Source organism: Camponotus floridanus, unplaced genomic scaffold (assembly GCF_003227725.1).
Source record: "Camponotus floridanus strain SB8 unplaced genomic scaffold, Cflo_v7.5 scaffold24, whole genome shotgun sequence".
NCBI classification, from domain to species: Eukaryota; Metazoa; Arthropoda; class Insecta; order Hymenoptera; family Formicidae; genus Camponotus; species Camponotus floridanus.
Window position 1 is genome coordinate 592,340 of NW_020229370.1, and position 16,051 is coordinate 608,390.

The window sequence follows — 16,051 nt, forward strand, 5'->3', positions numbered from 1 at the left end:
ATGAGGTAATTAAGCGCTTCGCATGCCAAGCTCCCATAGAATGTGGGAGGATAACATTTATTAAGTCTTGTTGTTGTCGTCTGAATTTCCTTTTGTTACAATACTGCCTCAGGCGGCCTGCGTCGTTCTTGATAAATTCCTCGGAATATACACATACTTGCCGACGCAGGGAACTTGCCGGCGCATAGAATTCGTAGAGCGAATATATGCATGTGTGCATGTGTGCACGGGGTAGCGGAAAAGGTTTTCGAGGGATGGCGAAGCTTATTTCCGGTGCGCGCGCCGTCACACGACAAGAAAACACGGTATCGCGGTGAAACTTTTATTCTGCTCGTTCTCATGAGCGTGATCTCTATCGAGCCGCTTAAGAATTCGATAGAAGAATAGCGATATGTTCTCCTCTCGTCAGAGCACTTTTTCTCTCCTTACACGCAGTCGTCTTCTAAGGCACGTCATAAAAATCCCATCCGATAAACCATCAGGATTCCTTTCTGCTTATAAATGTCATCTTCAACTATGTATTTCTCGTGTATCTCCCTTATCTTGAATTCTGATGTTTTATTCGAAACAATATACATACATGTATCTTGTTACTTATATAAATATATATGAAAATTACTAGCTTAACATAGCAAGAACGTTCTTTACTTTACTTGGCGTTTATCTAATGTTGTCATTTTTTACACAAAATCCGGAATAAGCAGATATATTTAGCAGAAATATATATTTCGCACAAAATGTACCATTGTTCTTTTGTTCCATACAAATAATAGACGGTATTAAAGCTATTCTGTTTTTGTAACCTTGCATTAGTATGTATGTATTACGTTAGTTTATGAATATATGCAGGAGATAATTGGTCTCTTTACTTATTACAGTCTCTTGCAAAAGAAATGCTACCGAGATGTGATAATTGGACTGAAATTGCTTTCATGTAGCTAGTAAAAAGTAAAAATAAAGTAATCAATAAATAAAATAAAATAATAAAATAAAATAAATAAAATAATCATCCTTTTCCTAATGTTTGTTATATTAATAAATACATAATTTCTTAATTATTAGTAGATTTCTGTTTTGAATATATTATTTACAGCGAATCACTTGACGACTATCTCGAATAATTTTTAAAGTAAAATTTACATCTTTTTAGAGTAAAATCAAATTTTTGTTTTATTTTTATTTTAGATATATAAATGATTAACAAAATTATTTGCCTAAACGAATAATTAAGAGCATATAAAAGTTATTACATAATTTGAAATTTTCTTACTTTTATTTGCATATGTAATAATAGAAATTAGAATTGATAATAGCAAAAAAATAACAATTATTTGTTGAATTTTATGCTAAAGAAAATTTAGTTGTTTAGTTGTAAATTCTTGTTGAAAATTTAGTTGTTTAGTAAAATCTTGTTGAAAGAAATTTAGCACGATTAGTCTCGCGATATTCTATTCTTCCTCCCGATCGTTGATTATCGTGTCTAACTTTATGAAAATTGTACTTATACCGAGATGTAGTTTCATGAAGATTTATCGGTAAATTTGAAGCTTTACAAGCGGTTACTGTTAATTACATGAAATCAAACTTCAGAGTTTCTTCTACGAAATACATTAGCGCTAAATAAAAGGCAGAGAGTTCGCGAACAATGAGAGAATATTTAATTTTTTACTCATTATATATGCATATGGCAAAACATAGAGCGTAGCAAAAAGCGAACGTAATACTTTTACGGTTTAGCGTTAATGATACGGAGAGGAAAATAGTATCAGCAGAATAGTTTCATCGATAAGAAGCTTAAAGGCTTTCATTAAGAGACCGGTTAGACGAGACTCTGATAGGTATATAAACATGAACGTATTTCTAAGATTATTATTCAGAAGGCGTAGAAGCGACAAGATAAATTAGGTTCATGTGATTAATTAATATTCGTTGATAAATCTTCCAAAGACTCTGAAGCAATTTAACATGAGATGATTTAGAAAAGATGACAACGACATTGTCAGTTTATCATTTTGTTTTGATAAAAAGTTTTTACAAAGCTGCGATATTATAATTTATTAAATAGATAATAATCAACTACATAATTTTGAAGCTACCTTAAACCATACAAATTGTCCTTATCATTGTCGTGAGATAATAGACATACAATTCCGCTCTTAATACGTGTGAAACGGTAGGCAATTATAGTAGTCCTGAATAGGGGAATGATTAACACGTTCAATGTTGTGTGACCGACATGTCTCGTTGATATGCGTACAATAGGGAACAGACTGTATTTTGGAAATCGCGTAGACCATCAAATAAACGATAACAATACGAGAAATATATTTACGGAAAAAAATTTACATTTATTTATCTTAATATATTACATCTTTTATTTTTAGATTTCTGCAAAGTTAATCGAAATCCGTACGGAATAAAAAATTATGAATTAAATAAATGGAAATGTAATAATTAGAAATATTGAAATATTATATTGAAATGTTATTATTGAACCAGCTTAAATCAAAATCATAGTCTCGTATTGCGCACCAAGAATTGTTTGTTTCTCGTTCGCATCGTATATATCAATTTCTAAATAAAGCCTTCGAATGTAGCAGAAGTTGATTAAAATGAAAATAACTTGCTGCCGAGGCTTATCCATTAATTACAGAGAGAAAGGATCATTTTTCTATAATGTCCAATAGTGGTCGTTAATTAAATCCTCATCCTCCGTACATTTTCTCAATCTTTCGTCCGGCTTTTATTTCCGAAAAAAGGCAAAAACGTTTTCGTCCTCCGCCGACAAAATTTTTCCCTCATCATATTGTTAATTCGAACGACCGTAATATTATTAGATATTTATATTAAGAATTCATAAATAATATTAATTTTTATTATTATTTTATTATTATTATTATTATTTTATTATTATTATTTTTATTATTATTATTATTATATTATTTTATTTTTATTTATTTTATTTTTATATTATTTTATTTTTATATTATATTATTATTATTATTATTATTATTATTATTATTATTATATTATTTTATTGTTGTTATTATTTTATTATTATTATCATTATTATTATTATGCAATTATTATACTATTACAATCATTCTAATTGCAATAATTAAATTACGATTTATTAGAAAATTATTCGAAGATTACATATCATTTATTACACTGATTAAAAAAAAAATATGATCGTAATCGCTCATTGAAGTAGGGCGCTTGGCAAGTTTCAACGACGTAGGCTAAGGGATTAAATTGTTCGCAATATGCGATAACGTGCAATCGATTTTTGTTTCATTTGTGTCCAATATGCGTGCGTAGTTCTCTCTCGATTAAAAAATGCCGAGAAAAACTCGCTTCCTCGAGAGGTGAGCGCAAAATGGCACTTTAGGGTGCGTAAAATTGATGCTACGATAACTTCGAAGAGCAATATTTTCTCCGTTACGGCCTTTCATTTATCATACGTATCGTCGCGATGTACAGTTTCGGACAATTTTCTCTTAAAAAAAAGGAGATATATAGAGAACTACAGTCGCAAACTTCAATTTTCCGCTAGGGACATAGAGATTCTCGAAAACGACCGGGTTGTAATGCATGGAAGCACCGCGCGTGATTTTTAGAGCGAACAGCCATATCCTCGTTTTTATGAGCATCGGGAAAATGCGGTTCCTATATCATGTCAAGCTTGCGACTATTATATATTTGTCAAAGATTTTGCCGATAGTACATCGTTTTTTCTCCTAAATATCCAACCAATATATCTAAGTAAATAAATAAATAAAGAATAACATGATATACACACAGAAAAAAAGGACATTCTTGTTTTGAAAATATTTTTAGTTTTAACATGAAAATCTTGAAATGAGATTATATTGCGTTAATTAAAGAAAAATATAATTGCTTCAATAAATAAATTACTTGCTTGAATGAAGCCATTTTATATAGTTCAATCGAGAAAAATGTATTCTTATTAAAGATTTAAGATTTAATTTTCTTGGATGGAAAGGAAACAATGCTAGGTAGAAAAGAACATTTTTAAATCAAAGATTATAATTTTCTTAAAGTAGAATTAAATAATTATGTATTCTTGAGATGACAGTTACAATATTGAAATAAGATTATAGTATTGTTGAAATTTAAAATTATTAAATTCTTCTAAGAAGATTATAAATTGTTGCGTATATGAAACAATGAACGTGTTAATTTAAGTATAAGTTTTGATTTGACAATTGATTACTTTTTTCTGTGTATATAAAGCTTGTTATTTTAACAATATATAACAATAATACAAATTATATGAAATACAACTCGTATCATAATTTATATATAATTGTAATTAATAATTAATGTCGTTTTAATTTAGCGTATTTTTAAATATTTCATTTCGATGTATATTAAAAGCAAATCTATATATGATATGGAGGAAATAGAAAATCAATTAAAATATTTCAGCACGTTAATGATAAAATAAATAATAAAACAACGACCTGTGAAATAAATATATTTTAGCTTTCGCGTAAGACTATTAGGCAGGAATTTTACATACGCGGTTATTTCTTTCTATAACGTAATCATTTGGTTTCGAAAATTGAACTATTAATCAAGTCGAGGGCAAGGATAAAACTTCCAGAAGCAGTTTTCATGATCGAATTTTATTATGAAAATTCACGGAATCGTACAAAATTGCACGTAGGATTAAAGAAGCTCGTATAAGGAGATAGTAAAATTCGCTCTTTACCGCGTTTCCACGTTTTCCACGTTATATATCCGCGCTTAAAGAATATTGATTTTAAATTATTACTCGGTTGACTTCTAGTTTAATATTCAAAATACATAGAAAGAAAGAGAGAGCGAGCACTTCCCCTCTCTTTCATAGGAAATTGTCGTTAGTCTATTCCGTTTTGTCGAAAGAGAATAGAAAAGAGAGAGAGAAAGGAGGAGAGGCAAAGAGAGACAGAAAGGGAGAGAATAAGAGAACGTAAGGACATAAATATCCCGTGACCCGCTCGTCCGTGATCGATTACTTGTAATGGCGTACATCGTTGCCGAGTGAGATAAAGGGACGGTTTCGATCGCACCTTTTCTGTTGAAAACATCAGTTATCACAACGAGCAAGTATAATTAATTCGGAAACTCCGCTTTCGCCTTTGCGGTAGCACGCCGATCGATGCCATACGAGACGAGAATCGGGAAAGGGATGACGAGGGGGAGGGGGAGAATCGCTGTCGTAATGGTGTGTACGTACTACGTATAAAGGAATGCGCGCGAGAGAGCCGAGGGTTCGCTTGCCTTTGTACCACATTACCTCCTCACCTTACAAAGCACTATTTTCCCCTGCGCTCGCGAAGTTCATGATCACGTGAACGTCGAATGATCATCGCACTCGAGGCCATCGATTGAACTTTCCTCCCTTTTTCTCTCTCTCTCTCTTTTCACATACGCGAAACGCTTTCTATATGGGATTTCATCGACCACAACGCGTCGGGACAAATTTGTACAGGGAAAATAAAAGGACAAAATGACAAAATTGCCCGCTATCTTTTATTTGATGTATTTATTAGCGGCTTGTAATTTTTTTCTTGTTAGTACGTGAAAAAATAAATTTATAAAAATGTTGAGATGATTCGCGTCTACATCTCGAAAGATATAACGAAACATCTTGTAAATAGATAATTAAAACTTTTTCTAAACAGCATTATTATTTTCATGAAAATTAATTTTCTTGAAATTTATGATTTATGATTTTAGACATTCTTTGATAAATAGGTGTATATATGTTGCGTTTTCATAATATTGCAATTTTGTAATATATTTATATATTATAAAATTTAAAAAGTGTTATAAAATAATAAATAAAATAAAATTTTATAAAAAATTTGTAATAAATAACAAAATCAAATATAATCTGTATTTTTCGATCAATATCAACGGATTTTATAATATTTATCTCCTGGGGATGTTGAATTATTTTTATATTTTAAAACTCTCAAAGTGTATATATGAGTTTATATGCGACGTCCATACTTAAATATGACACTGGGGATTATACGCGCATTTTTCAGATATTGTCATCGTATAAAGTTTATCTTTCCTTTTAGAAATTTATTTTTCTATTTTTCTTTGTAATATTTTCTCTGAAAAGAAACGCATTCGATTCTTTTATGTGCATCCTGTAGCACTTGATATGAATGGGAAAGCAGAGGTTTTCCCACAAATTTGTCTTTTTATAATATATTTTATTTCCATCTTATATTATATATATATTTAACACTTTCAAGATATAGGAATGGGCATGTATCTTGTTGAACTTTCATAGGAAGTTTGGCACTTTGTAAGTACATAATGTTTTTGGATATTCCGTTCGTGTGTTGGCTATAGAAGTTACTCTTTTTCCCTTTTTCTATTCCACAATATTGCACCATGCTGTTTTGGACCGAATAATGTAAAAGAATAATATATATTTTTATATATAGATAGATTTTTGGCTCGAATATGTGTTGGCTCTTGCCTGCAAAAGTTTAAAGTACAAACACCATCGTGAATCAGATTGCATTGTAATTGCGCGACATAAAAAATTGCATCGCTAGCAAGCTATAAAATGACTTTTAATGGCTTTAATAGTCTGGTAATGGTTTTGTGTGTTTGCGCAGTATATAGAGAAAGATTGTTTTTCCGAGAAGTTATATGAAATTCATACGAACTTCATAACACAGCAAGTTGCATAGTAAGAGTTGCATTATATTAAATGCGAATGTGATTCTAAATTAACGAATAGTCCTAATTATAAAATAGTAAGTTCGAAAATAAATATATAAAATATTTAATCCTACGTATTATAAATAAAAAAATTTTTTATATATTTAATATATATATTATATATTAATTATAATAAATTTGATAATAAATTTGTATATAAATATTTTACATATATATACATATATATTAAATATATAAAATATGTATCATGAAAACAAAAAAATATATAATTTTTCAAATGTAGTGAAAATAAAGATTTCAATATTAAATAAGACATTTAGCCTAACGATTTTCAGTCTTCTTCCGGATTACAATTTCATCTATGCTATAAACACGAAAAATTTAAATCCAGAATAATTTTGAGTGTTTTTATATAATCTAATTCTTATAAATATCTCTATAAAGAAATAAGTCCCGTTTAATAAATTTGATCATGATAGATTAATTGTGAATAAAACAAATACGATATTCATCCCTTTACAGGATATAATTTCGCTCGCAACCATCATCCTATCCTATTTCATCATAGGTGAAACTTCGTATTATATTACGCGTACTTATGTCGCAAGCTAGTAAACTTGGTCCCATCCAATTTCCATTATGTAAGTTTGGTTGCCGCGAGATTGTTGTTAAGTTTGTGAGGCTTGGTCGTCAGGGAGGGAGCTATCCTCAAGATATTCGACCTTGGTGGCATAGGAGAGACGAGAAGGTGTCTCCATCAGTGGCGTTGCATCGCGTCGTGTCACCTCATCTCTTCTGGGTCCGAAGGGAAATCCGTCAGCCAGTCGATTCGGATTCTAATGATTGATACCGCGCTCTCCGCTGGGGAGCACGTTGCTAAAGTTACTTCGGTCCTGTTCGTTCGCGTAAAGAGACGCATTTACGGAGACACTTCTCGCTCTCATCGTGAATTGAATCTATCGCGATTGCGATCGTAAAAGAGCTGTCGCCCAAGAAAGTTTCCCCGTCGAGGACGCGCGTCGTAAATTATGCAACGTATCGCGGTATCGTCACGCGTGTGATTTACAAAATTTTTACTCGCATAAATCGAATATTCTAGCTGCGCCTGCGGTGATTTATAACCCGCCTCGCGGGTCGCTGCCACGTGTGCCGTGACATCGCTTGACCCGATTTTCGCGGATAGGATTCTCACGTTCATCTTGATTCCCTCCCTCCTCCATCCGCCCCTTCAAAATTGTCGTCGAGGATTTGTGGAGGTTCCGAATCTTCGGTGACATTAATTGAAGCTTAACAATGGATTAGGTAATCGCGCACTGACGCTAACAGTTCAGTAATCGACAATAATCCGTCAATGTATCGTGGGAGTTACAGTGCAAGCACTAAAATGGGAAATATATATCTGATTCAGTGCACAGAAAGGTCAGGATCTCTCTCTCTCTCTTTCTCTAATTTCTTTTTGCACCTCTCTCTATAGATTCTTTTTATCCAATTCGAGATATTCAGTTCTTTTTTAATAAAAATTTTTGTAAATAATGAAATTTTTCGTCCAATGTTTATTTATATTTTTATTTATTCTCTCAATTTTATTGTAGTTATATTGTACATCTATGAAATGTAATATTTTTAAATGTAAAATTTTTATGAGAAAATTTTGTTAAACAAAAAGAAAATATTATTTTAATAATGATAATAATAATCATTATATATATATATATATATATATATATATATATATATAATAATGATATTAATTAATTATAATAATTAAAATATCCGCGCGAATGTTTTAATATAATTATATTATATCATGCCATGAATTCTTTTTAAAATCGAGATTTATTTCATTTTCGCTTCATTAATTTTAATTTTCACAATGATTTTTATTTTCTAGATTTTTGATTATTCTTTCGCACTTTTGATTATCAAATAATTGAAAAATTTATGATTATATTTCATTGCAAAATTCCAGAAAAATCCACTTTTAATATGCGCAACGTAATAGTATTTTATACAAATAATAGGGAATGTTTTATACAAAGAATAAATTAATTCAGGATATGAATTCGATCGATTCATTGAATAGGCTTGCTCGAATATGACAAGTATTTAATATTCAAAAGAACCCGCGCTTCTCTAGTATCGAGGCGAGTGAAATGTAAATGTAATGTAGTGCACATGTTTGATATCACATCGGTGTTGAAAGTTAACGTTGATTCACTCATCGGAAGGGTCAAATATCATCGATCGTCCTATTGCGACAGTCAGCGCCGATGCAGACGTGCGGTGATGTTAACAAATCCGCTAATGAATTTTGCCAACTAATTGCATAATAGAAAATAATAAAGAAGGAATTTTTTTTTAATCCGATGTATACGTATGTTATATAATTCACACATATTAAGAAATGAAATGTATTTATACACTATAAAATGTATTGTAATAGATTTCATGTAAAACATCACACAAGTATTTTCGGAAAAGTAATTTTATGAATTTAATTGAAAAATTTAAATTCGAATACATACACACACACACACACACACACACACACACACACACATATATGTATATACAAAAATTTGAAAGTAAACATGTAAATTCTATATTCATTATTTCTCTCTAAAGAAGTTAAAAAATATTTTTATAGATTTATTTAACTGTTTGTAAAATGAAAATATTATTTTCATGATATATTTGCACGCTTTACGTATGTACTGATTGGAGAATTTAAATTATCATAAGAATACAATCAAATTAATTACAGTCGGTAAATGTCAAATTTGTCAAAATCAAGCGAATGATTATTGACGCTAACAAAAGATCGCTTTAATGTCCAACAATATTATGATTAATTGAAAATGTTATAATCTCCTGTATTTCCACAAAAAGATACAATCGTATTAATGTATACGAGTACTTCAATTATTCTACGTGTAGATTCGGTAATTAATTTAACAGAGATCCACAATTCAACAAAAAATTTTTTTTAAATTCATGGAACGGAATAATTACATAATTTTTACAGTTTTTGTACGTTGAATATTTTGAAATTCTCTCGTATTTAGAAAATGCTCTGTTATACTAATATTTTTATTGACATTTGAGATTTAAACTGTTTTTTAAACGTATTTTAACATACTGCAATTGAAATATGTATATTGCAAAGTTTTATTTTTTTTTAATTAAATATTTTTATTATGATTATTATTAACTATATATTTATCGTGGGACTCTCATTACAAAATCAAATTTATCATATGATAAATAATAATTTACTGTTAATTTATTGCACACAAATTTAATTTCAAATTTAATTTCTAACTCCGAATTTATTGATCTTATCAATAGCATGTAATTAAAATTACAGTTGGAAGTGTTTTATGCTAGACTAGCACATTTATACATTCCAAAAACACTCGAATCGTGTGCAAAAAAATAAATATCAAATTTAGTTTCTTATTTTGCAATGAAATATTGCAAATAAATTTTAAAGATATTATGATTTTATCCACCACAAAACATGAAATATAATGATACAATAGTAATTAGAATTTAAACTATGTATAAATTTAATACTGGAATATTTCGAGAGCAAATAATACGAGAAATATATTAGCATCAAAATCGAAGGAATGTAATTAATTACATTAACACATAGTTCATACTCTTGTTGCATTTTTGATTATTTTGTAAACTTACTTTGCAAGCAGTAAATTCAAAATTAGAATAATAAATTGAAGTACTATTGCAAAGATAAGCGAGAATAATTAATTTTACAAATAATAAATACTGCAAAATTAACAAAATTAACAAAATTAGATTACTCACTCTATAGTTGACATATGTGACGTCTTCAGGTCTCCTTCTCTCTTGAGTGTTATTTGTCCTTTACTATTCCTTTGCTGACGTTCTCTCGAAAATACAGTTAATTACAATCGCGCGAACAGTAATCACCAGGACGATCGTGCAGCACTTCACGTAGCACATTCCGAGGTTAATTACGCACTTTACATTACGACGGAATCAGAGTTACACGATCTGCTTAGCACCGTAAAATCGCGGGATTAAATTCGTAACACAAGACTTATCTTTGTCGCTAACAAATAGCGCCATTGTATTCTATCTCTCGTAAGAAATTAATGAATATACACGCGATAATTTTGGATTAAATAAATGACAAAATACGCATTTCAATAAGTTATTAAAACACAAATTTATGATACGCGATTGATAAATATTAAAACATAAATATTAGTTAAATTTGTATATGACATAATTAAACGCGTCGCAATAAAGCTATATAGAATCGATTTTATGTATATATATATCCGCGACTATTATTATTACTGATAGAGAAATGTGGAAGTAACATCGGAAACTTGATATCGCAAATCAATGATAATCGCGAAAATTAATTGCGAGCTATGATATTCACGAATCGAAATACAAAGTATTGATCACCATTCGATAATACGATAGAAGGATTATTTTACGCTGCTACCTTCTCACTCCTCGTCGCGCGAATAACACCTATGTAAACAATAGCGCGTCGTACGCAGTCGAATTCTTTCGGCGAGATTGAGTGGGGGGGACCACTCGAGTGGGGAGAATAGCGGCACGAGACCTTTCTTATTGTTATTCGCGGGTCGAGAAGGTGATCAGACAAGTTTTCTATGTTGTATTATATTTCGAATCGCTATCGCGACGAAAGCTTGTATCTATTGAAACGCGTATCTTATACGACTTTATGCGTACTTTATTCTATCGGAATCAATCGCGCGATATTAATTAAGCGATATTAATTTTTGAATATTGTATTCGGCGGAAAAAAATATCCATTTCTAATTTAAAATTGTCTTATCGTCTTCATCTAATTATCTTGAGAGATAGTAAGATCTAAATACGCTAGAAAATGCGTGCATATATTCGTGTATTAAATACAACATGTGCGTGAATTTAATCGCGCGATTTTTTAGTTTTCCAAATGGATAATTTCGTATAATCATGATTTCGTAATAAAATAAAGTGCGCTGTTAATGTTTGGAGGAGTATTATGGAAAGTACCGTATCGTCGTATTCTGGTGATTAGTGCGTCGTATTCTGGTGATTATAATTAATTTACTTTCGGGAGTGCCACAAAGAAGCCAGCGATGGAGAGAAGAGAAAAAGAGATAACATGAGAAGGCATCGGACAATGCGGAATAATTGTAACGTGAGTAATTTATATAATTTATTAGTTATTTATAAAATGAACTGCTTCCACTTTACGGTAATGAATCGTTTATATTGTTTGCAAAATAAATTTGAAAGACACTCCAACACTAGAAAAATAAATTATATTAATTAATTAAATTTTCGATTTTGATATCAAATATTTCTTGAATTATTTGCTTTCGAGATATTGAATTTATTGTTCATTGTTCAACTTTTGACCTGTTTATTGTTATATGGTTATAATATTTCGTATTTTGGTGCATCTATAAAAATTCAATATTTTTAAAATCTACTTCCAGTGTTTCTTTAAGAGTAATTAATTAACAATTAATACAATTAATAAAAATGTATTCTGATTTATTTTGTATTTATTTACGATTCATTATAAATAAATATTTTTGGAAATGAAGCTATCAGCGCCTAATATAAAGTCAACTCTCTCATCTATATCAATTGCCTATTATAATTAATAGAAATAAATTTAGAATTAAATCTATACACAAATTATTATTTAATTATGCTATAATTAATAATAGAATTATAATTAATAATAAAATTTATAATTGCTTCTAATTCGATTTCTGGTGCCATTAAGCATGTCAGTCTAATGAAGGTATTAAAACTTTTAATCTTTAAAAGAAATTTACTGTGAAGATTAAGATTGATAAGATTTTCGTGGTTAAATATTGTAAAATTTATTATGAGAAAATCGTAATTAACTGAAATTAAAATTAAGCTATTGAATCACATATGGAAAAATTTATTTAATATTTCTTTATTGTTTATCCAAATTTAAGAATTTTTTTTGCTGAATGTAAATCTGATGCTAAAATATATTTAAAATAGTAAAATTAATATAATAAATGTCAAAATTTTAAACATTTTGAATCTTTTAAAAAATTCAGAGCTTTCCATATAATAAAATCGAGTTTATATGACCCATTAAAGTAAATACAGGAAATTAATTTTTTACATTTATAATAGATTGAATATTTGAAACATCATAAAGAGATTTTAATAATTTTAATCTTTACAATGTGAATTTCTTTAATAGTTGCAATTTCCAATATATTTAATTTTAAACGGAATAAAACTTTTCCAACACGTTACATGTTATATCTGATTATTTATAATTATAGTCTGAAATTTCTCAAAATTGTGCTAAGGTAAAATATTTATGAGGTCAAAATCATAAACAACTTAGAAGAAATTATTATTACTTTTCCTTCTTTTGAACATATCGGTCAATTTATTCAGATTATTCTGAAAAGATTGTTGTAGATGTTCGATTTTTTCGCGTCGTGCTCATAATGTTACATTTATTCCCGGCGATTTATATTGATGTGAGCCAGTGATCGTATTGATGGCGAGAAAACCAAACGGTTAACGTCATTATCGCGTACAACGAAGTAACATCCTTCGAGCCAAGCGTAGTGCAAAATAGCAACTGCGACAGGGTCGGAGTATGAGGCTCTTGTAAGAGCAATTAAATTATTAGTTTCCAAAGTGCAGAAATGTCAGGCGACATCTGGCTCGAATGCCGTGCTCGTTATAACCCTTGGCTTCTCAGCCATGTCCATCTATTTTCGACGTTATCATTTTTGCGATAATAATCCGAAATAAGTGATACGTGACAAAATTTTCACTTGAATTTATTCCAGAGATTACTTCGCGATTCGTTGTTTTTTTCCATATACTTATAATATTGTTTAATAATTAATGATTCGAATAATTACGTTAAAGTTAATGAATTGAAATGATTTGAAAAGCGGTCTTAAACGAAAAAAAATTATGTCTATTCATAATCTGGAGATTTCTGCAATTTTTGATAATTAAATTTATGAATAAAGATATGTGTTAAAAAATAATAACAATCAAAAGTCACAGGAATTAAATTTTGAATAGCATTTTTTCAGTCATAATTCTTTCATCGCACATTATATCGAGAACACTGTATAGTATTATAAAACTTTTACCATCGTTAATTTTATTAAATATATATAATTTTATCTTGACGTACGATTAAAATGCCAAATTGCAAGGTTTTAATTTTTGAAGATTTTTTTGTAGACTTGGATAGATCTTATTGTCAATTTTTTAATATTCAAAATTTTAGAATCCCTGTGTCTAAAGGCAATGTATATGTAAGTCCAAAAATCCATTAATGTCCATTAATTAACATGTTGAGTTCTTTAAAATTTATCCAAATTTTAAAATGTTAGAAAAATAAGTATCATTATTTACGTATTGTGTTTTGTGTTTTGATAAAAAAAATTTGGCTTGTTACGATATTTTGAATGCGTAATACGATTGATACAGTTACATAACTGAATAAACGAGCGAGACGCATAATTCACGAAAAAATATTGAATATTGATTGTAATTTGCAAAGCAAATCAGCAATACAAAAATAATACAAAGAGATGTTGTATGCGTGAAGAGATCTTTTGCAAAAGGTCATTGCAATCTTATGATTAATCATTTATATATTTTAAAAAACAAAAGGGAGTTTTAGCGTTTTTAGAAGATTGTTGTTAATATTGAAATTGCACCACTTTTACACATCTTCTATAAAAGTAATCCTCAATTTCAAAAGATTTGAGGATAATAAGGATAATAATAATGCGTTCTGCGAGATCTCTCTTTCATAATAAAAGAATTTCAATTCAATATTAATTTTTAAATAATAATTATAATTAATAATAATAATTTTAATAATAATAATAATAATTTTAATAATAATAATTTTAATAATAATAATTATTATATAACAATTTTATAACTACCTAAAAAATTATCATGCCTTTTTAAATTATTTTAGAATTATTATCACGGAGAATGTTAAATTTATCGATTAAATATCCTATTCATTTTTTTACTTCGAGCAAAGCAGATCACTGAATCATTCTTTTTGCTATAAAATCTGTAAAGGTCACAATCTTTACATAGAATATTATCTTTCGCTAGCTTTCATCGTTGACACACATACACACACACATACACACACACACACACACACACACACACACACACACACACACAGAGTATCTCATTTCTTAGTAAATCCTCTCAGACAACTCGCCGCATAAAGAGGATATAACGAAAGTTGGCAGTCTGGTAGTGCATTATGTAGAAGTCTGACCTATCAACACAGGTCGCGTGTGTCCATGTGGCGTAAGTTGCGGCAAACTGGTGAATGATACGATAGGAGAGCATGCTGAGATTGCCAGTGGAAAGGTCGACGAAGTGCGATGTATAGCGCGGACCTAGTCGCGAATAATTGCTTTCAGGTTATCGCGCGGTGATAACTGCTCGACGATTGATGGAGACTCTGGAACATCGTGCGGTCTATCGATGCTCTCTTTTCGAAATTACGCATCATTCAATATGTCAACGTGAATAATTTATCGATGTAGGACGGCTGTAATAAAATATTCCCTTATCTCGGACATTCTTTTCTCGTTTAACGTCAAGACCCTTTCCAACTTGTCTCAATTATGTACGAACTAATCCACATAGGATGAGCGATCCGGTTAGACGGATGGATATATACGCGAAATGGAATAACATTATTAGTTTTTCGAAAGAAATGTAAGATGGATGCTGCGTAATATAAAAAATGGAAAGATCGATAAATCATCTTGATATTAATTAGTATTCAGAATAACGAATGAATGAACTAATCAAAGTAAATAATGCAATTCAGGCACGAGAAACTTAAGAAACGTTAATGTATATTTATGAGAAGCTGATTAATTCAATGTTTATAGCAAAGAGGAGTAATATCGATGGAAAATAACTTTGAAAAAGCATATCTACAATATAATCGTTATAAACGGAAGTAAAGGGGAATCAGCATTTTAGATGCGACAATTTTCTGACAGATTCTAAATATGTCATGGTAAGAAAACTTCGAGGATTTAAAACAAGCCGATTTGCGAGGTAAATAAGGATCGTGAACATGGGACTCTTGTTGTGCTTGTCTTTTGACTTTTTTCCGTATTTTCTAGTAGAAGGGTCTTCGATCGCGTCCAGTGTAATCTAGATTGCCATAAACGGCATGATTTCTCTTACCGCGTACAAGTCTGGCCAGTTTATGTTCCTTGTGCTGAGCTAAGCA

The 16,051-nt window shown here is 29.8% G+C and overlaps 1 protein-coding gene across 3 annotated transcripts in view; it reads left to right on the forward strand.

The window, feature by feature from the left end:
• Nucleotides 1-16,051, forward strand: part of LOC105250594 (synaptotagmin-7) — a 156,983-nt gene that overhangs the window by 31,689 nt on the left and 109,243 nt on the right. Inside the window, exon 1 of one of the 3 annotated variants that reach the window (XM_011256793.3) lies at nt 11,682-11,929. The exons of the other annotated variants lie outside the window; for them this stretch is intronic. Within the exon in view, the coding sequence (XP_011255095.1) occupies nt 11,894-11,929 (36 nt within the window). The 5' untranslated portion in view covers nt 11,682-11,893. Of the gene's footprint in view, nt 1-11,681; nt 11,930-16,051 lie in introns of those variants that run through there. 3 annotated transcript variants of the gene reach the window in all.